Below are 26,249 nucleotides of genomic sequence, written 5' to 3' on the forward strand. Positions count from 1 at the left end.
TTGCGGGAGCTTGAGGTGACTTGTAACTGTGGCATCCTCATAATACACTGATTGAAGAATGTCGTAAAATATGAAATTGTCACAGAATAAATGTGTACATGCATACATATACCTGTAAGTGATGAGATGCTCAGGGACTTTATGTGACATTTATGTGACATTTCCAGAACTCCACTGTTCAAAGTGGGGAAAACAGCTTTACCATTGTCACTGACCTGTCCTGGATTTGCTGGCATAACTTAAAAAATATTTATTTTGTATGTGTGAGTGCCTTTAAACCTCCGATTTTGTTGGATGTATGCGGGTGTTTTGGAAATCTGTGTATCACGTCTGTGCAGTGCCTGCTGAGGACAGAGGGGGCATCTCCTGAGACTACAGTTGAGACTCTTGTGAGAGGTCATGTGGGTGCTGGGCATTCCACCGTGATCCTCTGGGATAACTAGTGCTCTTAACTAATTGAGTCAAATCTCCAGCCCAGTGTATGAGTTTTGTGCCTACGTGTATATACACTGCCCACATGCCTGGTGCAAAGGGTGTGGGGGGGCATCCCCCGGAACTGGAGCTGTAGCCACCATGTGGGTGCTGGAAACTGAGCTCAGCTTCTCTACAAGATCAGCAAGTGCTCTCATCAGCTAGCCCATCTCTCTGGCTTCAACTGTGTCTAATTTCCTAGTGAAGCAAAAAATAAAATAAAAATAAAATAAAATAAAAATAAAATAAATAAAGTTAAGGAAGCAAAACTGAAGAAATGGTTTTTTTAAATTAAATTTATTTATTCACTTTACAACCCAATATCAGCCTTTCCTCTCCTCCCAGTACCTCCTCATGAAAGTCCTCCCCCATTCTCCTTAGAAGGGGAAGCCCCCTGTGCTGGCTGGTTTTGTGTGTCAACTTGACACAAACTGGAGTTATCACAGTCAAAGGAGCCTCCCTTGAGGAAATGCCTCCATGAGATCCAGCTGTAAGGCATTTTCTCAATTAGTGATGGGGCGGCGACCCAGCCCATTGTGTGGTGGTGCGGTCCCTGGACTGGTGGTCTTGGGTTCTATAAGAGAGCAAGCTGAGCAAGCCAGGGGAAGCAACCCAGTAAGAAACATCCCTCCATGTCCTCTGCATCAGCTCCTGCTTCCTGACCTGCCTGAGTTCCAGTCCTGACTTCCTTTGGTGATGAACAGCAATGTGGAAGTGTAAGCTGAATAAACCCTTTCCTCCCCAACTTGCTTCTTGGTCACGATGTTTGTTCAGGAATAGAAACCCTGACTAAGACACTCCCCCTGGGTACCAACCTCCCCATATTCATTTCTCACCCCCATCTCACCCCCTACTCCCCTACTCTCCACATCAAGTTGCTATGAGACTAAGCCTGTCCTCTCCCGCTAAGGCCAGACAAAGCTGTCCATTTAGGGGTGTAGGATCCACAGGCAGGCAAATAGACAACAGGCTCAGGGACAGCCCCTGCTCCAGTGGTTTGAGGGACCCACATGAAGAGCAAGTTGCACATTTGCTACATATGCGCAGGGAGCCTAGGTCCAGTCTGTGGAGTCCTGTCCTCTTCTGGCCCCTCAATCTTTCTCCTAACTCTTCTACAAAACTCCCTGGGCACTACCTACTGTTTAGTCTGAATCTCTGCATCTCCTTCCATTGGCTGTGAGGCGGAGCTCTCAGAGGACAGTTACGCTAGGTTCCTGTCTGTAAGCACAGTGGGATATCATTAATAGTGTTGGAGAATGGTTCTTGTCCATGGAGTGGGTCTCAATCTGGGGCAGTCATTGGTTGGCCATTCCCTCAGACTCTTCTCTGTCCCTACACACTGTATAGGCAGGGTTGAAGGCCTTGTGGGTGGATTGCTGTCCTTATCCTTCCCTGGGAGTCCTACCTGGCTAGAGGAAGTGGTCACTTCAGGATCTACACCCCCCACTGCTAGGAATCTCAGTATCCCAGGGTCTTGTCATATCGGGATGCTTTCTGCCAAGCTGGATCATCTGGGCTCAATTCTTTCAGAACAAAGATGGTGGAAAGAAGAGATTCCCAGAAGTTGTCCTCAGTCTTCCACAGAAGCTTTGTAGTGTAGTAGCATATGCACACACACATCAACAAATAAAATAAATGAATACAAGTAAAAAATATTAAGAAAGCTTTCTTATTTCCTTTTCCTTCCCTCCTGCTTTAGACATTTCATTAAGACATTACATACCAGAAGACGGTTTAGAGCTTAAGCGTCTTACAACCTCACACACACCAATGAAAGGATAATCTAAGGTAACTTTAAAAATCGAATCTGGGGTTGGGGATTTAGCTCAGCGGTAGAGCGCTTGCCTAGCAAACGCAAGGCCCCGGGTTCGGTCCCCAGCTCCTAAAAATAGAAAAAAGAAAAAAAAATCGAATCCGATGGTTTTCTTGAAAGAGAACACCCTATGCGGATCTGTTACCTATGCAAGCCAGACTGAGAAAAATTCTTTTGTGTTTGATCCTGTCTCAAAGCTCAGTGGGCCAGCTAAAACTGCTCACTTTACTCCTGAATTTTCCATCATTTTAGAGCATTTTTCTTTGCATGATTTTGTGAATTCTCTCTTTCCACTTTTCTTTCCTCTTCCCAAGCCCAAAAATCTTTTGCTCATATTAAACTCACTTACCCAAAGGAATGAGTAAATGAGTGCTTCCCGAGGAGAGCCATATCTTAAAAAAAAAAAAGAGCCATTTCCTAAATGAATATCTAACTGCTAAATTTTCAAGCAATATAACAGTTTCATTAGATTTTTGGGTCAGTCTCCTGTCCCCTAAAATATACTCCTTCACCATTATGTGGAATGGTGGTTTTTAAAACAGTAAAAGCCATAGAATTCTTGTACACATGAAAAAAATGAGGCAACATCTCAGTATGAAGGAGAGAAGGCATTAAAGTACTTGGTTGGAACAGGGGGGTGGGGACACCAAGTTTTCTGAAAGTTCCCAAGCCCTGCTTCTTTTCATCAGCCATTTCTTCAGAGGTATACACCCCAACACCCTGGTAAAAAGCCAAGATCACACACACACACACACACACACACACACACACACACACACAAACACATATGTGGATGGTGAGAAAATAAGACATACATGTGGATAACCCATCCTGGAGTATCCTAACGAAGCATGTAGGTCCTCCTGGCAGAGTGAGTCACAAATATGAGTTTAAACAGGGAACAGGGTAGAACCGTGAGCAGGCTAAGACTTTCTATTTTGCTTGTGGGCCTCTGATATTGTTTCACATCTAGAACTTGAGTGTAGAGTGTGTTTGGATTGTATGGTAATAGGGTCAAACAAATGCAGCTTTGAAATTGGTACCACTATTGCTAACTGTTTGGAGTTCAGGGCTAGGTTTCTCCTAACTTTCCCTTTCTTAAATGTTAAATCCAATACAACTGCCAAAATATGGATCTTCTCTTTGAAGCAAGGGTTCCTGTGACATTCCCCCAAGCACACATGACCAGGAGAGGTCCAGCCTCCAGGCAGCTCATGCTGGCCCCCTTCTAAGGTCATCATGGCGGCTGTGACAATCCTGGAGCTTGTGGAAAGGGCCTATTGTGAGGCCTTTGCAGCTTCTGGGCCATGGGCTTTTGGGGCTGGGTGACTCTTTCCTGTGGGGTTGCTCTCTAAACAGTATTTTATGCTTAGCAGTATTCTTGGCTTCTCCCTACCAGATGCCAGACATCCCCCCTCCTCCAGATTTCACCATGACAACTGCCTCCAGGCTTTGCCTAATGTCTACTGGAGGCGAAATCAACTCTGACAAACATCCACGTGAGGTATCTCCTTAGTTCTCACCACACCTCACAAGGTGGAGATTGGAACTTCATGCCACACTGTGCCAATGAGGAATTTAAGACCAAGAAAGAATGCAGACTTACCTCTGTCATGGGGCCAGCATGTGTGTCCTTAATCTCACAGTGGGGTAAAGGCCTCCCTTCCCTCTGCTGCCCCTGGTGATCAGTTCTCCCTGTCTAGTTGTTGTTCCATTTGTTTTTGTTCGTTTGTTTTCTTTAACCTATGCTACCTCTAGTTTGGTTTGGGTTTTAATATCTACTTTGTATTTCCCACCCAATGGCCTTACTGCTAATATGCATCTCTTGCCTAGACTTATGAACCGGATCCTCAGTTTTTCTCTGTGATGTGAACCTGTTCATCTTTCCATCTCACCTTCACCTTGACTTCCTCAAGCATATTGTTAGCTATTTGCTCTGTGGAGAAGCCCCCCGCCTCGTTGCTGTCTACATGGCCTTGAGTGCTGGTTCACAGAATGGTGTTGGATCAGCCACACTGAGAACTGTTGGAAAGGCAATCCCTTAGGTCCACTCCAGACCGGGTGAGCACCTACATACCATTCTAACACATCCATCATGTGGTTTTAATGCTCTCTGAGCTTTGAGACTCTGGCCCACTTAACCAAGCTCTGATACCTCACTGAGGGTGCATTGGACTCCCATTCCAATGGCCACTGCCTTCTCCCTTCCTATTTTATCACTTGCACTTAACAACCTTTCAGTTCTATTCTCTCATTAGCTATCAAACATACATTTGTCTTTCTGCTCTAAGCACCAATAATAAAGCAAGACAGTGACGCTTCTGGGTGGCCAGTTGCCAAGCAGAAGGGGTCTGCTGTAGGACATCATCTGGATGGGTACACACCACATAATTTTACAGCAGAAGTCCTATCATAACGCCCCGATCACCACCACCAGCCCCGCCACACACTCACATCAGAATTTTTCTGGAACCTTAAAAACAAAACTAAACAAGCCGAGGATGCCAGAACATATTTCAAGACCTACATACAGAATTAGTCTTGTAAGTCTGGTGTTTGCTTGTTTTTAACATTTCGACGTAGCTGGATCACTGGAAGCTGTGCTTAGGGCAGGCATTTAATCCGTCATGTTTTGAATGTTTAGTCAGTCACTTAGCAAGGCTAGCAGGCTATCGGCTCTGCTTTGCCCTCAGCTTGCTTCTCCAGTTCTGTTGGGTTTTTTGTTTTCTTCTGATTTCACCTTCCACTTCCTCTAACAGCCAAACAGCAGTCACAGCTAACAAACAGAACGATTCTTCTTCAGTTCCACAGATTTTCGTTTTTGTCCTAATCTATGGGGACTCAAGGTAATATGTCCCCAGTCTCCAGCTTCGGACAGTGACCTCAAATCAGGGACACACCACCCGTTAAGCAGCTCCTAAAGTATTTCCGGGATTCTGGTTATTTTGCACCAGCTCAGAAGCCGCCCCAAGGCTCATCTTAATGATCCTTGGTGCTCTCTGCGGTGGCTATGAAGCCCTGAGCCCACTCATTCGCAGGGAGCTCAGTTCTTCAGCTTTGCTGAAGGCAGGCTCAGGCTAGAAAGTCAGAGGGCGCCTGGGTAGAGAATGAATGAGGAAGTTCTCTGTGGGCCCTGAACCCAGCCGGTGGTTAAAGAGAAATCGAAACTCAGCTGTTAAAACCGCTCTCCTTGTTCTTCAGAACCCTTTCCTCGAGCCTCCTAGAAGCCCTTACCAGCATTCATCCCTCAAAGGCTGCGGCCAGGACCCCACGGACTGTGGACCATGTACCCCCGCAGTAGGGTGGTGGGCCCAGGCTTGGGCACTTCCTCCAGCTCTCGGGACCACGCTGGAGCAGGGCAGCATGGGGAGCTGGACCTGCAGCAAAACCAGAGACAGAATTTGGAGGTGGCAGAGCCCAAGGGCCCTAAGTTGGAGAGGCAGGGGCATGGTGACCAGAGGAGGTACGTATTTGCAAGTTGCTTTGGAAACAGGAAGTCCTGGCTCCAAACATAATCAGGGGCCGGGTACTTTTCTGGGCTTTGGAGTTTGAAATCACAGAGGCTTAATAACAGGGATTTTGAAAGAGTTATATATCATTTGCCTCTTTAAAATCACTAGGAGTTGATTTATTATGCCTCACACCTGCCAGTTTGCAGCCCTTTATAGCCTGTTCTCACCCCCACTCCACCGATTCTTATGACTGGCTCCAGGATTAAAAGACAGATGTATGCAACCTGGCCTTTTTATTCTTTATGAAAGCTTTTCTTAATTGGGAAAAGGGGGGAGACTCTAAATGGGACCACCATGCCAGAGCAGAAGCAAGAAGGAACGTTATGCAGAGCGTCCAGATAGCCTTCAAGCTACCTGGAAGTTCTCTAATGGTCTAACTTAAAGTTTCCATCCGTACAGCTAGGAGTGAGGCCCGCACACGCTCAAGACCGGAAGGCGGGTTAAGCAGGAACACATAGGAGTCGTTCATTCCTGAGCTGTAGTTTAGGGACTGACGATGGCCTCCCGAAAGCATGTTATGTAGTGTCGGCGACCCTCTCCTTGCACCGGGTGGAATGGGCTCTCTTTTTTTTCACTCGGCACCATGGTTTGAAGTGCTGCCCCTGTGAGTTAGAGCTGTACAAACGGTTTTATTTTTAGTTTCCCGCTTTGCAGCGACTTCCTTGTTGCAGGAAAGAGGAATGCTGGTTGCCCAGGAGAAGTTATGTAACCTTCTAACCAATACACACTAGCACTATTGTTTCTTCCATCCCCCATGCAGTTTCTGAAGGTACCAAGGTTATAATACAGGGCAGTGTAGTTACCCTTAGATGGGGCAGGTGGTCTGGGAATCGATCAGAGACTGTGGAATTTCTCCCGGAAGAACTGGCATCTTGCCGTAATAGAAGTTCATTAACTCCAAGTCACATGTGTACAAGCTGGTCTCACACTTATGAGTAATTAATGATGAAAACTCCTTTCATTAGGAAGAATCTATGTAGACATTAAGCACTTCTCTGTATACTCTATCATTGGTAAGCACTAAGCCACTGTCTCTTTCTGTCCTCTGATTTGATGCTCATTTCTCCAGCATCTTGCTGGACCAAACCCCACAGAAAGGAACTGTTTGCTGCTAGACCATTAGAGAACTTCCTGAAAGAATTCAGTTGCTTCACGTGAGTTCGTAGTAGTCAGCAGGATTAGAGAGTGCTCTCCCTTTTGGCTGTTTAACATCTGGGTGTTTGGACCACTCTGGATTCAGCTTGTATCTTTATCCATTATGCCAACTTTCTCAGTGGCTTCCTTAATTAAACTGGTAGGCAAGGGGGCTTGTGGGAGAGAGAAAAAGCATCTCAGTAAAAGCAACAACGAAAAATTAGGAAGGTGTCTTACTTACCTGGGGGAGAGAATTTAGAGGCTTTGTGTGCGTCTGCATGTGTGTGTGTGTGTGTGTGTGTGTGTGTGTGTGTGTGTGTGTTTGTGATGGAAAATAAGAAAGGATGCTAAGTATCTTAATAGTTCATTTGTGTGGTAAAGGTCACTTTAACCTCATTTGTGGGCAAACTTCTTCCTTTAGTTCATTTGGGCAACGGATCTAATGTGGGGATTACAGTCATGTGCCTAGTGGATGAGTTTAAGTTCTGACTCTATGGGTACTTGCTTTCTGAATAACACGTTTAGCTACGACATGCCTCCATTTTCTCATTACTAAAAGTGACGTAATCACATCCTTTAAGCCAGTATTCAGGAAATGTTGGAAGCTGACAGCCATGACTTCATTTAACAACCCTCTATTGATGATGATGCTATCACCCTCAGATCGAGAAAACATAGGGACTTAAAATACCTTTTTACCAAATAAAATACACAATTTGACATAAGCTAGAGTCCTTTTAAAAGAGGGAACCTTAATTGATAAAACACTCCCACCTGATTGGCCCAGGGCAAGCCTGTGGTGCATTTTCTTGACTGGAGACTAACATGGGAGGCACAGCTCACTGTGAGTTGTGTCACTCCTAGTCCTGCATGCTATGGCAAAGCAAGCCAGGAGAAGAAGCAAGTAAGCAGCACTCCTTCATGGTTCCTGATCAGCTTCTGCTTCTGGGTTCTAGCCTTGAGCCCCTGCCCTGACTTCCTTTGGTGATAGAGTATGACTTGAGAGTTGTAAGATGAAATGTGCCCTTTCCTTCCTGAGCTGCTTTTGGTTACGGTGTTTTATCACAGCACTAGAAAGCTAAGGCAGAAATTGGTACCAGGCCGTGGAGTTTTGCCATGGGAGACCTGACCCTCTGTTTTTGGGAGGATTGTGGAAGGACTTTGGAATCCAGAGCTTAGTGAATAGTTGTGGGCACTTAGGAGGTAATGCTGAGAGCAGCACAGATGAAGGAAGCCTGACTCTGAGGTATCAGAGGGAAGCTTAAGAGTCCTTTAAAGACATTAGCAAGACCATTTGAAATTTTGAATTATAAACTACCAAAATGAAACCTTTGCTTTGCTGGGACTGAAGAATCATCCGTGATGAAAGAGACCAGCATCCCACAGGTGAAATCCTCTGGGAAACATCTTGGCAGAGTCAACCTAGAAGCTGTGGTCCAGAGGTGGCCAAGGCTGTTCCTTGTACTTGCAGCCAGACCTGGCAATATGGTACTTTGGAGTCATGAAGGGGCCGTTGAGAGAGGCTAAGGCACAGTAGTAGGTGGCAGGGTTAGGGTCCCTGAAGAGAGCCCAGCAGAGGCTGTTGGGGAAGGTGCAGCCCAGTTTCAATGGGTCCCCAAGCATTTTGGAGAAGCCAGTGTCATAGGATGACTGCCAAGGACAGCAGCAGCTGTGAAGGATGAGTCCAAGAGTGGAGCTAACTGGCCAGACCCTTGGAGTCTGGAGGGTTGTGAGTGGGGCCTCAGAAGCCATTGGACTTTGGGTTTGCTTTGATTTGATTGTGACTGGGCCCTGATTCTTCCTTCTTAGATCTAAGAAATTGTATAATTTTTCTTTTTTCTTTTATTTCGCAGGAATCTACATCTAACAGACTTTGGACTTTTATAGAGATTTTGGAATTTTAAAGAGACATTTGAGTTTTACAAAGACTGGGATTGTAGAGAGACTTTGGTGTTTCAGAGAGACTTTAGATATTTTAGAGAGACTGGGCATTTTAGAGTCTAAAGTGCTTGAATTTGTAATGCTTGTGGGACTTTTAAAGTTTAGAATATGTTTTATGTTGTGATATTGATATTAATGGCATCTTGGGGATAAGAAGAAAGGCTTTGGCGTAACATTGATGTGTTTGCATATAAAGTTGACAGGAAGTCAATGTGTGGGGAGTTCTGTGTCAACCTGACAGAAAATAGAGTCATTTGGGAAGAGCAACCTCAAATGAGAAAATGCCCCTAACAGGTTGGCCTGTGGGCAAGCCTGTGGCACAATTTCTTGATTGATGTTCAATGTGGGAAGGACCAGGCCACTGTGGGTGCTGTCACCCCTGGGCTGGTGGTTTTGCATGCTATAAGAGAAGAGGCTGGGCAAGCCATGGGGCCTTTTGCTTCAGTTTCCCGACTCCATGTTCCTTCCTAGAACTCCTGCCCACCATGTCCTTTGATGATGGACTATGACAAGGAAATATCATTAAAATAGCTGCTGTTCCCCACACTCCTCACATTCCTTTTGGTCATGGTCTTTATTAGAGCAATAGAAAAGTAACTAAGACAACAAGTAAAAAAAAAAATCTATGAAATTCTTTAAAATCAGTGATTCTTACTCTGTGACAGACTGCCAGGTAGGGTGACTTTTTTTTCCCAACTGCATTTGGATTTCAGTTATTGCAAGCATTTTCATATTGGTTTTGATAGTTATTTTTACGTGATGCTATGTACCTTGTCCCCAACTATTATAAACTATTCACACAGATTTAAAGAGAAACCAAAGGCGTGTATAAACTTGTAATCCAAAGCAATCTTTTGTCCTCTCTTTTATTATTCTGCCTGCTTCTAAGCAAATTTTACCCATATCTATATGGATCTGAGAGGTACAAGTTTCCAGCCTAATGATATCCAATTGTGGGCCGTAGGCTCTTGTCTGTGTTCGTGATAAAAACCTGATGCTGTTTAAGGAAAAGTAAAAAGACATTCTGAAAATGGACCTATCACGTAGAATTTTACCCTACAGCAGTTAACTTTAATATAATTTATACCCAAATTTGGCTTACCACAACACATTTGTGGCCTGCTGTATATGGAGTACTAAAGAGATTTGAAGGTTGAGTAGCAGTAACAGCAGATACTTATGAAGCACTTACTGTGTTAACACAGTAAAATCACACATACTAACAACCCGACAGTCACGCAGGGTCTCTAGCCCTGGATATTTTTAAAATACTGGAACAATTATCTACTTAGCAAACTTCATAAGATTTTTTAAATCTATTTGATGGGACAGATACTTCTGTAATAATTACACAAATAAATCTTTATGTGTGCTATAAAGGAAAGCCAGTGTCTGAACTGGTTTCCAGGGCAGGAAAGTATTTCCTAAGATAGGATATTTACACACACTGAGACCTACAGGAGAATGAGCTGTGTGTGTGTATGTGTTTGCTTTGTAGGTTGTGATGATGAGATTGCCAACTTGACAGGACTTGAAATTATTTAAGAGACAAGCCTGCAGTTAGACCTGGGGAGGATTATTCAGATTAGATTAGCCTCTGGGCATGCCTGTGGATAATTATTTTGATTAGGTTAATTGAGGAGTGAAGACTCACCCTAAAGGAGGGCAGCATCATACTCTGGCCTTGGGTAGAGGGTTGCATAAAGAGGAGGAAGGTAGTTGAGTCCAGTCAGTATTCACTACCTTTTCTTCCTGACTGAATGCAATGATATCCACTGTCCTCACTGCCTTGAATTCCCTGCTGTAATGGACTTCACTCTTGAACTGGGAGCTGAAATAAAACTGTGGTGGTTTGAATGAAAATGGCCCTCATAGATTCCTATGTTTGAATGCTTATTTCCAGTCTATGGAACTGTTTGGAAAGGATAGGGAGGTGTGGCCTTATTGGAGGAGGTGTATCACTATGGGTGGGCTTTGTGGTATAAAAGTTCCATACTATTTCAGTTAGCCTCTGCCTTGCCTCATGGTTGCTACCTCATAGTAGCTCTCAGCTACTGCTTCAGTGCTGCACCTGCCTGCCTGCTGCCACGCTCCCTGCCCTGCCATGGAGGTCTGGGACTTTACTCATCTCTGCCCTGAGATTCTCAAATGTTTGCTTTTATATATTGCCTTGGTTGTGGTGTTTTGTCATGACAATAGAAATGTAACTAACACTAATACTTTCTTTCTTGAGTTATTTTTGTCATGTTATCCTGTCACAGTGGCAGAAAATAAACAACAAAATTTGAAGTTTTCTCTCTCTCTCTCTCTCTCTCTCTCTCTCTCTCTCATGTTTCTTTTCTTATTTTTTCCTTGTTTGCTTGCTTGTTCTGGCTTTTAGAGACAGAATCTTTCCAGGTAGCCTACAATACCCTGAACTCATTATGTAGCCCACACTGGCTTTGAACATGTGATCACTTTGCCTCAGCTAGATTACAGGCATGCTCCACTGCCCCCAGCTTTCAAGCAACACATTGGTAGTTATTAGAGCCTATAAAAACCAATTTACTATTTCCTCTCCACTACAGTGCTCCAGATTTCAATTTCCTGTCTCCCTATGATTAAAAGAGAATAAGTTTTTTTGCCAGTAAATACTAAATGGCATGAAAGCATTGGGCTTATTCTTCCTGGAGATGGAGAACTGGATAGTGCAGAAGTTTCTATTAACGTTATGAAATAATACTACCCTGGAAGAGCTCAACGATTGTCTTAATGAGCAATCTTCCCAATGGCTCAGTATGGATGGTTATTCTTTAGGGGATTATTTAACTCAACTCCTAGACAAGGCCCATAAGCAGTTAGAAAGTTTGTAACATAATAGTATTTAACTCTTAATGACAACAATGCAGTTCAACGAGCTGGTAGATACCTCAACTACTACCAGAGTCTAATAGCAAACTAATTAGTTGAGCTCTGCTTACACAGCTTACCCTTGGAATGATAAATGTGCTCGAGCATTGTAATATTATAGTAGCACAATGCGGATTAGCTATAGCCTCAAATAAGTGGAGTACCCCTCAAAATAATTGCAAAAACAGAAAAGAGAAGCACCAAGAGAGCAATCAGCTGGGTTGTCCATGTGTACTAGAAAAGTCCTCTACCCCTACAAGTCAGTGGGACTCTTCTAGTATATGTGAAGCCCTAAGGCCAAGCCAATATCACCAGGAAAACAAAACAAATTGGAAAAAAAGTACTTCACATGACAAACTATGCATTTAGAGACATGAACATTATTGAATTTTATCCTCAAAATAAATACTTTACCACCTGACAGATGAGGAAAGTAAGTCTTGGAAGAATAAATGAATTTCCCAAGTTTCCATTGCTCTTCTTACTCAGTAGCTAGAACTCAAACCTAGGAGTTTCTACCAAGGTAGAAGCTACTAAGGGGCCAGGGGAGGAAGTAACCTCAAAACTACCTGTTTATTTATTGTTTTGTGTCCACATTAAGGAAAATTCAGTAGGTCAAAGAAGCAGTAATGTGGTGCTCACAGCTTTTCAGGGAGAAACAATTTCTTTAGCCACCTCAGCCTTGGTTCATGGTAGAGACATCTCTACAAAAGTCAGATTAACAAGAGAAAAAAGTATTTAGTAAGTTATGTTTGACACAGGAGCCTTTAGAAATGATAACACAAAGATAAAGGGAAATATATATATATATATATATATGTATATGTGTGTGTGTGTGTGTGTGTGTGTGTGTGTGTGTGTAACTTTTCTCCTTATCATGAAAATTGCTTGACCAAAGCAACTTAAGGGAGGAAGGATTAACCTTGGCTCCTAGTTTCAAAAGGTACAGTTCCTCATGGTGGGACAATTTCATGGTAGGTGGAGTTTATGATGAAGGCTTGTGACAATGTGACTGCAGAGAGGACAAAAACCAAAACAAAAAAACAAACAAACAAAAAACAACAGCAAAACTGGAATCAGAACAGAAGTATCCATAATTTTCAAAGGTTTGCCACAAGAACCCTATTGCTACCAGTCAGGCCTCATCTCTTAAAGACTTTACACACTTTAAAAACAGTGTCACAAGTGGGTAGAGAGATGGCACAGCAGTCTAGGGCACTTGTTCCCCTTGGAGAGGACCTGGCTTCAGTTATCATCAGTATCTACATCATGGCTTATAACCATCAGTTACAACAGTTCCAAGGGATCTCATATCCTCTTCTGACCTCCAAGGGCATCAGACATTCATGTGGTGCACATACTTATATAAAGGCAACATGCCCATAAAATGAAAATTAAACATCTAAAATAAAAATTAAAATACTGCCACAAGCTGGACACCAAGTGCCCAAAGCATGTCCCTGTAAAAGACATTTTGTAGATAATCACACACCTTATTTTTTATCCATACATTTGAGAAAGGATGAAGAGTTTGCAGCTATGTGATTGGTTGGAAAAGGTTAGGAACTAATAATCCACTAAACAAAAGAGGCCTTTTCACTTAGCTTCTTCATGTTACAGAAGTCCATCGTGGTCTGTTTTTAGGGGTGGGGAAAGAAATGCCAAGGTGCCAATACTTTGGAAAAATGTGCCCTGAATCCTATCACCATTTCTAAGTTACTTTTTAAATGACTTAGATAAGTGTGTGTGTGTGTGTGTGTGTGTGTGTGTGTGTGTGTGTGTGTGTGAGAGAGAGAGAGAGAGAGAGAGAGAGAGAGAGAGAGAGAATCTCCTTTTCTGTGGTGTTTTCTACAGATGCTATACAGATTTGTCACCTCCTGTTAGAGTAGCTTATTGTCATTGTCTCTAAGCAACCTCAAGTACATGGTGATTTTTGATCGAAGCCTACATTGAACGATTTGTTTGATGCTATGACCTAGATCATGTATGCAAGCTTAGATTTTTCCCAACCCACTTTATTTAGGGTTCTTAAATGCTTCAACCTCCCTTCCAGCCCACTGAGCAGAGGTAGAGGAGGAAGAAGATTTATAGGACAAGGGGGTTGTAGACTGCTTAGAAGTAATTCTTCAGGGCAATTCTACTCTTCATTGTGAGGATACCAGCATCCAGTCCAATAGCAAACACTAAACTTCAATTGGCACAATCCAACAGAAACTGCAAGGCTCCACCAAATCAGCACAAGGCAGTGGAAGTGGCCAGAACCAGCCATAATACCACAAATTCTTTGGCTTGTTGCTCTCTACAAACTCAAGACAAATGAAGACCAGGAAACACCAGTGAAGGACAGAAAAGTGTTTCATGGTGTTGCAATGCAAGAGCGACCTTTCTCTGTCTGTGGGGTTCTATTTATGTTCTTTCTAAACATCATGTGCACTTTCAAGTGTCTGTTTCAGTAGTACATCTCATGGCCTCTTACAAGATAGCTTCCAGGGAAATATCACTGGACCCAACCAAGTTTTTAAAGAAACCACACTTCCACTTCATCAGCATGTATGAAGATATATACAACAGAAAAGAAATTTCACAAAATAATTCTCACTACGTGTGATGCACTGACATTTTCTATTCTTTTGTGTGTGTGTGTGATACATACATGTGAGTTTGCACGTGCATGTATATACATGAGGTAGCCAGAGTAGAGGACATTGGGTGTGTTTCTCTATCACTCCTATCTGAGGTAGGGTCTCTCACTGAATTACAAGTTCACATTTTTAAAATTAATTTTATTCTTATTCTTATTCTTATTATTTTTTTGCCTAGGCAAGGTAGCCAATGAGCTCTCTGGACTTGCCCATCTCTGTCTCCTCAGTACTAGGATCACAAACATACAGGGCAGCTATGCCTAGCTTTTTACATATGTGTTGGGGATTTGAACAAAGGTCTGTCCTCATGATGGCAGAGTAACTGCTCTTACCCATTAAGTAATCACTCCAGTCTCCATTTTCTATTCTAGTCCATTAAAAATAAAATCATTGCATGATTTCGTAAAGCATTAGTGGGTTACCACCTGCAGTCTGAGAATCTCAGCTCAGTGCACAGGAGTTTGTTAGAGTGGATGGAAAGAAAGACATTTTAGTTTTTAGTTTGACAAGATCAAATTTACCTTCCTGTGTATAGAGGAGGGTATAAATTACAGTCCTGTTAGAATGAATTTTAAACTTTGTTTTTTTTGTGCTAGCCCCTGTTCCTTGATGTGGTATGCATTTGTGATCTGCCAAGTCTCGGGGAGCGATTTTTTTGTTCGAATACAGTATCATCAAAAATGTATGGACATTTTTCAAAAAGCCTTTGACAGCTGCAACAGTGAAACAATAAATCAACAGGATGATGAGAGCCCAAAGAACGCATAATACCTATAATAATCAGTAGAAGTGTTACAGAAATGAGAAAAAAATGAAACTTAGCTCAATTACACAGTAAGGTGACTCACTTCAGTCAGGAGAGTGCCGTGAGGTTATGGATATTGTTAAGGTTAATTGCGTCTATTCAGAATGTATTTGAATCTGAGACAAAAGCTTGGGAGAAAAAAGTAATCCAAAGGAACAGACTGCTTCAGAAGGTTTGTTCTTTATCAGAAAATCAGCCATGACAGCCCCTGTGTTCTGTAATGTTTGTAGTTTTCCCTCCAGATGTGAAGATTAAAAAACAATCTATTAAAGTAATGTAGAAAAATTCAAGATATTTTCCATCATTAAAATCCAAGGGGTAGGGCAAGGTGTCGTGGCACATATCTTAGCATTTAAAACACTGAGGCAGGGGGATCATTAGTTAAAGTTCAGTTTGGACAACATCAGTAGGAAGACATCTTGAAAAGAAAGGAAGGAAGGAAGGAAGGAAGGAAGGAAGGAAGGAAGGAAGGCAGACCAATTGTGCCCTTTAGTTCCACTGTTAAGTGATGGTGATGAATCCTTTTTCTTTTTAATTTTTTTGCCTTTTTTTTGAAATACGGTTTTATATAGTTCAGGCTGTCTTTGAACTCAGAATCCTCCCGCCTCTGCCTCTCAAGCACTGGTATTAATCCTTTTCATAATAATCACCACTTCCTCTAGACCATGAGACATTCTATAAGGCAATATGCTCAGACTTCAAGGAAATTGTCCTAGATTAACAGTCTGCAAACTGTTTGTGACTGACTCCAGGATAAGGTGAAAACAGGAATTAATGAAAAGAATTGAAATGTGAACATAATTAGGTGAATTCCTTGGGTATGGTGATGCTTTTACATTTGAGTAGGATAATGTCTCCCCCACTCCCCGGAGGCACATGCTAGAGTGTTTAGGGATTCTATACCACGTGGTTTGGAGAGAGAAGTAACTGTGTAAGGCATTCAGAACTGATGACTACAAGCAGAGAGTGATGGTCGCTGTCTTATTGACGTGGCCTTATCTGTTTATGTGCACTGTGGGGATGGAACCCGGGCCCAGTATATCCTGGACAAACATTTTACCCCTGAATTGAGTACCCACCCCAGCTCAAGGCTTATTAGGATTTCCAAATAAAAAATTGAGGAAGAGCACATCCTAAAGCTTGTTTTGTTTCTCTGCTGCTTTTTCCCTTTTCTCTTTGGAACCCAGAGGACTTAAAGGAAGATTTTTCACAGAGCTATGTACTCACGGCTTTGCAGTTTATTATAGGTCTATTTTATTTCAATAAATTAAGGAGCGGAGCCTGGGCTCAGGACCATGTTGCCGCTTGCACGGTAACACCATTTACTAATCTTTAAAGGTATTTTCCTCATACACCATTTTGTATCATGCAACGGGTCTTAGTCCTTCTGGGACACATGGAAAAGAACCGAGAAACTGTGGCATAGATATTAGAGTGAAGAACCAGAAGCAGGGGAATGAAAAGAATTTAGATAAACCATGTCTATGAAAAAAAGATACAGAAAGGGATTAATTCACAGCATGAGAAGGAGATGGACTAGTGATGGGTGAAGGTCTAGTACTGAAAACAGCCATCGTATTTATCATATATATCAATGATTCTGTCTGCAAAACAGACCCTTCACATGGGCATTCTAAAAAAGTTTTGTTTAGGTTTTTCCTACAAGATATGCCTGAAGGCAGCAAACTGAGGCTGGTACAAAAACTTCGCAATTATGGTAGAACAGTGCTGCTCTTTTTTAACTTTAAAATTTTTATATATGTGTATGTGTGCATGTATGTATACCACATGTGTGTGGGCACCCGTGAAAGACAGAAGAGGACACCAGATCTCCCGGAGCTGCAGTTACAGGCAGTTGGGAGCCATGGCATGTGGGTGCTGAGAACCGAACTCAGATCCTTAGCAAGAGGAGAGAACAGTTGTAACAACCTAGCCACAACCTAGTAACAACCTAGTCTGTCTCCAGCTTCTGTTACTTTCCAATATTATTTTTCTTAAATTAAATTTACTATTGTTGTACCGTGGCGTGTGTTCGGAGGTCAGGAATACTTTTGGTAGTTTTCTTTTTCCACTTGGATTATAGGAACCAAACGCAGGTAGTCTTATGTGGCAAACATGTTTTTACCTGCTCGGCCATCTTTTTTGGACCCTGAAATTATCTGAAGCATTTTCTACCTATGAAGTGGATAATCGTTCCCATTTTTAAAATGGAAAAAAAAATGGAGCAACGAAGTAGTTTGCTCAAAGTTGTTAGTTAGGGAGTAGTGGTTTGAGGCTGGACCCAGGAGGATTGGTTCTACGTCAACAGTAATGTGGTAGCTTTGTAGTTAGAGGGCAAGCGGACTGTTGATCCATTCGAGCATCAGCTGTAACCCCAACCCTTTCAGGAAGGGAAATGCAATCCAAAGCTTAACCATCCCATCTCCAGTTAAAGTCTTCTCAGTACCAATATGTCAACGCCCCAGTCAGCCATGCGGCAGCAATTAGCTATAAGCTTATAGCCTTTAGGCAGGCACTCTGATAGGAGGAAGTGAAGATGCCACCAGGGGAGGGGCCAGCATCTCTTGTAGTTTGAAAACGGGAGAATGAGGTGGAAGGATGAAGACTGATCATATGATCTAGCGCGACGCGTCTGTGGCTCTTTGGAAATTTGAGTGAGGGAGCCGATCCATGGAAGGAACTCTAAATGGGGTCAAGTTCTTGAGCCCGAGTGATTATTGTAGAGGTCGGTTAGGGTCTGCTAGACACTGCTCTGTGCAAACCTTCGTTTGGTACAAACTACAGGACTTTTGATAAGAGGGAATGTTTGAGAGAAATGAAATAGCCTGAGGGTATTAGGACATGCTATGGAGCCATTTGAGTATTAAGCATGAAATGTTTATAAATGTTCTCTGCTTAACAGAGAGGCCATTTAAAATGGAAAATAAGATCAAAATTGTACTTTAAATATGATTTCCAGCTGTGTAGAGAGCACATCTGGGTGTGCTGATACACACCTGTAATCCTAGTACTTGGGAATTTGAGGCAGGAAGAGGGTGGTGGGTTTGAGACCAGCCTGAATGGCTAGGTAAGTATGAAGCTGGGCTGGGACACAATGAGATTTTTGCCTCACATGAAAGGAACAAAAAGGAGAGAGCATAGACTGAATAGAATTTCAGCCAAATAAAACGTAACTGTAATCTCTGAGAAGTGGGGTTTGAGTAACTTTTAAATGCTACTTTCTACATTGCCTTGTATATGACTTTAAAAACTAAAAGTAAGAATTTCACTCAGGTACCCTTTGCATGGACTGAGATATATGTCACTAGCTGTGAGGATTCTGGTTTTATGTGCTAGAGGTAACATGTAAGGAGTCTTAGTTTAGTTGGGTGAAAATCAAACGGAGAAATGGCATGGCCTATTTGACGGGTAAAAGCTGTAGGCAGCTGGGGGCAGCTGCTGGTCTGCTCTGCTGACTTAATCTTTAGAAGGCAGCCTTTGCCCAGCAGCTTGCTCTCTTTAAACTTTTACTTTAGATTCTTATTTTCTGTATTTCTGTCATTGTTTTGAGGGGGAAATCTTACTATCTTTCTTAGCTAGTGTTGAAGTCCGAGGCTGAAGTGTTCACCAGCATCCCGAGGACCTGAGAGTTTACTCATACGCTCCTTTGGTCAGCTAAGCTAGCGGCTTCTAGGGATGCCTAACTGGAACCTTGGGACATGTGCATACTCTTTCCAAGATGGCGACCAGACTGCTTACCACCCACGGTAATAATGGTACGGTTAGTTGGGCATGATGTCATATACCTGACACCTGAGCTCTGCAGAAGCTGTAGCCGCAGAGTGGAGAGGCCAGGGTCAGGCTGAGCTGCATCCTGAGACCCTGATTCATACAACAAAGAAAAACCTAACTATTAAATTTCTTAGTTTCAAGCAAACATGCCGGGTGCTCCGCAGCCGGCGCACTGCCTGCCCTCATCGGAACCTGGCGTCCGAGGTGGTGCGAATTCAATAGCTGCTGGCCATGCTGTGGGCTGTGTTCAGAGGAGCGAAGCCTTCTGTCTCTGACCCGGAGCCTCCAGGCTTCTGCCAGTGTCCAGGAAGTAGCCACAGGCTAGTTTATTAGCTTGTAACAGTCACATCAACATCTCACACCTGACGCAAAGTCTGAAAACACAAATTTCTTCTAATTTTTCCTGAGGAAGCAATTTTATACATTTTATAAATTTACCCATCACCTGGTCCCAATCTCAAAAAGGGCGGTTCTCTGTAGTTTTTTTTTTTTTTTTTATGGATATTCTTCGTATCTTTAGTGTTAATTGTTCTCGATAGCTTTCCATTTTTCTATATGTATAGTGTTTGTTGCATATGCTTTTAAGTGAAGCCACGTAACATTTCTTTTCCACACTGTGTAACTGTGCATTCCAGCTGCCTATCTTGCCTCAGTTAAATTAGTAATATGGGCATAAACTATGTATCAAACCATGAATCTCTGGTAGGGTGTGCTTTTCTAGTCTGTGTAAACTGGCCATATCTTATCAAGACACAGATGCCTAGGCCGTGAATTTATGTGCCTGCGTATGTGTATTTTTCTAATGTGCACAGAGGCTTTCTATTCACAGAAAGTCCTGGGCTCTTGCTTTTCTTTATCTAGCACATTCTCCTTCTCCTTTCCAACAGAAGCCAGGATGGGGGTGGGGGTGGGGATACTGTTGAAATAATTTCTGTGAGCCCATCCACACCAGAGTATGGATGCTGGATCAGGGCTCATTGAACGCCACGGGGGTCAAGGGTGATCAAGCCAGCACTATCTTGTTTGGTTTTTGGCTTGAGAACTTAGACTGAAAAGGAACTCTAACAACTTAAAGTGCCTTGAAAACCTTGAGTTATATTGGTTAAAGATGATAGGCCTCATGGTCTGGAGAGATGCCGCAGTGGTTAAGGGCACTGGTGCTCTTCCCCAGGAACCTGTACCTAAGTGGCCGCTCATCTGACTCCCCCTTCTGGTCTTTTCGGGAACTGCACATACACAGTCTACAAGCATACATGCAAACAAAACACCTGTACACAAAATGCAGACAGTGAAAATAAGTAGCTTAGCATCTCCACACTGAAGACCTTAAAACAGAACCAACATGGAGTCCCATGTAACTACTGGGTGCCTTTCTTCCCCCAGATGTTCTCCCCGTTGCTAATTGTGTCTCAGATGAAAGTTTCCTTGAACTATAAAAAAAGCAATCGCTGGGGAAACTGAGGTTCACTTTTGTGCTCCTTAGTCTCGTTAATAAACGAAATTAGAAAAGGACTCAAAAGGAAGCTCGAAGGCAAGGTTTTTAGAGTTTAAGAGAAAAACATGGTATGGGTTAGATGATAATCACGACAGCTGCCAGAGACGGAGGCAAATGCTCATCAGCTGAGGCATGGGCTAGAAATAAAACTTTATTAAAACAGAACAAAGCTCTCTGGAGACTGGACGCGAGTTAGTGAGCTGAGAAAGAGCATCCTGGCATGGGGTGAATGATGTTTTAGATCCTTCCCTCTTGCCTGCTTGTTCATTCAGGGCTTTCCTTCACACAGTTTCTGTTCACTGGCCGCTGCCATGGGGAAGAAGAGCCTCCAGTCTTGCTCTGAAGAGGAGCGTCTTGGCATGCTCATCTTGAGTCGGCCATTTTAATTCCTACTCTCCATTAAAGCACCTAGGCAGGCTTTGCTAGGAGAGTAAACTCCCCGCATCTATTATTCAGTTCGAAGCTGTCTATAAGTCACTCATCTATCCCTTCCTGAATTTCTGCTATCCGGTACATTTCGTTTTTCCAATCAACCCAATGCTGGTCTTAATTAGAAATTTAAATTACACTGGGTACAGTCTGCACACTCCAGGGGATATATGTGTGTAACATCTTTGCCAGCCAATATAGTTTTCACAGCTTGCACACAGCAGGTTTCCATAGACTGCTTATTGACGAGATGCCATGAAAATGGCCCGGAAGTGTACACGGGAGAAGCCCCGGGTAACTGGCCTAGTCCCACAAAGGAAACATGGCTAGCCCATCTTTTTCCTCAAAACATTTTCTTAAGTGTGTGTTGTGTGTGTGTTTGTGTGTGTGTGTGTGTGTGTGTGTGTGTGTGTGTGTGTGCCCCACGCATTCGTATGCCTGTGGAGGCCAAGGGTAGACATATATTCTTCAATTGCTTCTCCAGTTGGAGTTTTGAGAAAGGGCCTGTAGCTGAGTCTGGGTCTCACTGATTGGCTAGGCTGGCTGCCCAGCAAACCTAAGGATCTGTCTGTCTCCACTTCCTTGCGCATTGGGGTTACCTCTCTGGGCTTTTTACACAGGTTCTGGGGATCTGAACTCACATCCTGATGCTAGCCTCCCTCCCTCCTTCTTTAAAAATGGCCTAGAAAAGATCTTTATCTTTGCCTTAGACTTGTTTCCCAGGCCTGTCTCTCTACCTCATGGAAGTGCGTGGTTGGAAATTGGAAACAATTTTACCAACAGATATTTCATTAAATTTCAATGAGATAATTAAGGAAACTCATTTTCAAAAATATATATTTGTTTCGGCAGTTTGCATGTTGCTTCATTAGGAAATGACCAGAATGCTAAGCCAAGGTTACTTGAGCTTGCTGGATCTCCAGCTCCTGAGTCTGCTTGGTCAAGGAGCTGCCATGGAGCTAAGTGGCAAAGGTCTGCTGTGGGTGGGAACTAATTGGTTGAGAACATGAATAAATTATACTTGCTATTCGCGTCAAAAAAAAAAAAAGAGTTCAGAGGGAGGAGATGAATACTTTTGATCTCTCAGGGCCTTGCACTCTGCCACACAATATTAAGAATAAAAAACATGTTCTTTAGGCTTGCGTGCCTCTTCCTCCTGCAAAAAGCAGAGATAAAAACTAAACCACTTGGCTGTGCTTTCGTATAATAGGATGGTTTCGGTTTGGCATTTCCAGCCAATAAAATATTGCTAAGGCATTCTCTCACATAAAATACGTATCACTAGGACCACTGTTAGTGTTAGGCTAAAATACTTTTGATTAAAATCCTTTACTTTCAGGGTTGGCTAGCTATCTCTTCTCTCTTTTCCCATTTACAAGGTGTATGGGTACTGTGCAGCCCTGTTCCAGGACAGTTCCTCAGATGTGGAGCGGGAGAGGGAGAAAGATGTAAATAGTCCTACCAGGTTACGTTGTTTTCCGTGCGATGAATAGTAAGTGTTTTGTTTCTGACCCAGGAGTCTCATGCCTTCTGTGATTGACAGATGCTGCTGTTCTGTCATCAGTCTTAATCAGGTCAGAGACTATAATATACAGTCTTTAATAAACAGATTCCCCCATCCAAAGCTCGTCTATAATTTATATAAGCAGAATGATGGGTTTGGAAAATTCCCTGTGAAATATTCTTAGCAAACTCATTTGCCATGTCTTCCGCGTGGCGTTCTTCGTCCCGCAAGTTTACTGATGTTGGGGGTTCTTTGTGGGCCATGGCGTTCTTCGTCCCGCAAGTTTACTGATGTTGGGGGTTCTTTGTGGGCCTCCTCTGCTTGCATCCCTGAAGACTTACGTCATCCCCCTCTACTTTGTCATTTCGCTCTAGCACCCGTTCCGATCTCCCTGCTGTTGAGCTATGCTGGCTTCTTGAATTGTTCCCAGCTGAAGTATAAGATGGGTGGGGATGGTCGTTACACGTGTTTGACCCCTCTCCCCCACCCTGTAAGTCTCCAGCATAGAGATTCTGTAAGGTTTTGGCTACGTGTTCATATTGTTTGGAAGTATTTCAAGTTACAGGAAGTAGAACCAGCTCTTATTCATCAACACATGAAAGAAAAATAAAACCATACACACAACGGAATCTATGAAGACATAATGAAAACTCAAGGCATTTGCAGGGCGAGAAATCATATCAGCAAATGAAATCCGCCAGGCCCAGAAGGACAAATGCCACATGTTTTTAAGTTGTATGCACACGTGTGTGTGTGTGTGTGTGTGTGTGTGTGTGTGTGTGTGCATGAGCACAAGTGCATGTGTATGTCTGTCTGTTTAGGTCGTAAAACTAGAAAGGAGGTCATGAGAAGTGAAGAAATTTTAAGGGAAGTGGGAAATAGGGAAATGGAATGCATGTAGAAGCAAGAAGAGTGAGTGACTGGGAAAAGGGAGAGAGAAGCCAGTGGAGGAGGACAATGGGTTGTAACAAACTACAGTGACACGTTTGCATGAAAGTACTATGACTTAGTATGCTGAATTAACTAATGAATAAAGGGGGTGGGGTGGAAGTAAAAAAAAGTGGGGGTATAATTTAAGCTTTCTGTGTTAAATTGAAAAAATCAGCTACAGTTAGTTGGTATGGGTTAAAAGCCATGACCTCTGAGTCAGCCCCGTTGTTAATCCAGTGGTCTTTAGCATATAGCTTAACCTCTGTTCGTTTATCAAAAAATTTATCAATCTCTAAACAGTTTTTGTTGTTTGCGTGCGTGTGGATTTGTTTTGTTTTTATTTTCTGTTTTTGAGATAGCATTTCTCTATGTAGCCCTGCTCATCTGGAACTTGTTATAGAGACCGGACTGGACTCAGATTCACAGAGATCAGCTGCCTCTATGTCTCCAGTGCTGGGATTAATGGTGTGCACCACCACACGTGACCTTGGTTGTCTTTTCATCAAAATACTCCAAGACAGTTTCTCGGTGCTTGTGTGTTGCTATAACAAGATACCTAAGGAGGGGAATGCATTTTAAAAAGAGAGACTCATTCGGTTCACAAATTTGGTGGCCCGAAAGTCTCAAGAGGATGGTGTCGGCACCTACACACCCTTGACTGAGGAAGGTAGAAGGAGGAAGCGGGTATGTGCAGAAGATCCGAAGGTAGCTTAGAGTCACAGCAGTACTTAATACTTACCCAAGCCAGTCCTATGATGCCCAACCCACTTCTGTAAGGATGGCATCAATCCATTGCAAGAGCAATGTCCCCATGGCCAATAACATCTCTTAAAGGCCCTACCCACTCTAAACACCAATACAATGGGGATTAAGCTCCAGCATGGGTCTCGGTGTGGACGAACCATGTCGGAAGCACAGAAGCCGTGGCTCTTCTATGGGAGTGGTTCTTTAAGTGTGGCAGCACTCTGTTCATCACTTTTCCTGTTGCTGTCGAGACGAAACTAAAAGAGGAAGGGTTGGTGGGAGGCAGACGGTCACACCGAGTCTGCAGTTGGGAAGCAGAGAGATGAACATTGGCTCTCTGAATACTTTCTTCATTCCCCGTTTTAGTCCATCCACGTTTCTGGGTGGGTGATCCCTCTTTAGTCCACCCTCTGGGGAATGCCCCTGCAGACTGGTCCTGAGGCGCTTGGCCTAGGAGATTTTAAATCCAGTAAAGATGACAATGAAGATTAGCCACTGCAAACATCAACCCCAGAACCTCTTTTTTAAAATGCCTGTTATTGAGCCTCACCCAAGAGCCACTGAATCAGAAACTCTGCCCTTTAACAAGCCTGCCAACAAGCCCTCCAGGTGATTCTGATGTATGGTAAAGGTTAAAAGTTGCTGATGTGAAGCATAGGTAAATCCCCGGCCTAGACTCTGCATCACAGCCCCAGCACTGAGAATGGCACAGCAATTTCACAGTTGGCCTTTAAAGCCAATGCCTTGCGTTTCAGCTCTAAGGCTCCGTAGTCTGGCTCACCATTGCATCCTGCTGAAGTTCGCAGATACTACTCACAGGATTGCAGCACCCCCAGGGCCTATAAAGCAGTGACAATTGAGGAGTGAGAAAGTCTTTCTCGGGGTGATCAAAGACTACGCAATAGATAAGGGATTAATTTCCAGTGGCAGTCTCCTAATTCTGCATTCATAACGTTGGATGAGAGCTAGGCTACCCATGCACCATCTGCTGATGTACGTTAGGTAATTGGGCACCCAGCAGCCCCATTTGCATGCAAAGGTGGTTACACACCTCACATTACAAGTCTAAAATTAAAGTCCAGGATGAAGCTGGCTGAAGGCTCACGGCACGGGGGAAAAAAGAATGAGATAAGAAAAAAATGACTTCGGTTAATCAGCACTTTTGGCCTCTATTGTTCTGTCTTTGCTAATTTGCCTGTAGAAATGGTACATCCCAGGTGGAGGACAGCCTTCTAAGAGTATCTAGGGCTTTTGTTTTAAACATATATTTACAAGCTGGTTTCATTTATCCACAGTGTTTTCTCCCAAACTGTACCCAAATGTATGCTGCGGTCTACTGCTGTGCTATAATTTTGCTTTGCGAAGTATCCGTGCTCTGCTAGGACCACACGCATTGGCTCAAAAAGAGCCACTCTGGCACCGGCTCACAGCCGGGATCTATGACACCGCACTGAATCAGGCAGCCACCGTGTGCCAAGCACCACACCATAGATCTGGAAGACATACCAGTGCAGTCCACCTCTGCCCTTAAAGGTTCACTGTGTTTTGGATATCTCAGTATTCCTGGGAGTGTGGAATATTTCTGCTTACAACAAAAGGGTCCGGGGAGATGGCTCAGTGAGCAAAGTGCTTGCTGTGCACACATGAAAACCTGACTTTGGATTCCCAGCAGCCAGGGGGAAAGTCCAGCATGAACTGGTGTGCGTCTAACCTCAGAGATGCAAGGGAGGGATGGGGGCCCTCTGGTCAGCCATTCTAGTCAAAATAGGACTCCAGCCTCGGAGAGACATCCCATCTCAAAAATAAATAGGGGTTGGGGATTTAGCTCAGTGGTAGAGCGCTTGCCTAGCAACCGCAAGGCCCTGGGTTCGGTCCCCAGCTCCGAAAAAAGAAAAATAAATAAATAAATAAGTAAGTAAGTAAGGTTTTGAGAGACAGAAGGTACTCAGTGTTGGCCTCAGCTCCTTACACACCCATGCACAGAGAAGTGCACACAAGTATTATATATACACACGTTTGGACTGCACCTGCTAAAAGAAAGAACAAAGATAAAAGCGAAAAAAAGAAATTCTTTCTTGATTCCCATGTTCAAAGTGTCCATACTTCCCTGGGCTCCTGATTATTTATGTTCAGCCTGTGTCCTCAGGAAAGCAAGGAGGCTGGGGGATC

The 26,249-nt window shown here is 43.3% G+C and overlaps 1 protein-coding gene across 2 annotated transcripts in view; it reads left to right on the plus strand.

The window, feature by feature from the left end:
- Nucleotides 1-5,476: 5,476 nt before the first annotated feature.
- The window catches only part of Epsti1 (epithelial stromal interaction 1), a 97,971-nt gene continuing 77,198 nt past the window's right edge, over nucleotides 5,477-26,249 (plus strand). Inside the window, exon 1 of one of the 2 annotated variants that reach the window (NM_001044257.1) lies at nucleotides 5,477-5,747. In NM_001044257.1, coding sequence (NP_001037722.1) covers nucleotides 5,569-5,747 — 179 coding nt within the window. In that variant the 5' untranslated portion in view covers nucleotides 5,477-5,568. The remainder of the gene's footprint in view (nucleotides 5,748-26,249) is intronic. The other variant, XM_087586419.1, reaches the window with a different exon arrangement.

The sequence above is a fragment of the Rattus norvegicus genome, chromosome 15 (genome assembly GCF_021556685.1).
Source record: "Rattus norvegicus strain SHRSP/BbbUtx chromosome 15, alternate assembly SHRSP_T2T, whole genome shotgun sequence".
Taxonomy (NCBI): Eukaryota; Metazoa; Chordata; class Mammalia; order Rodentia; family Muridae; genus Rattus; species Rattus norvegicus.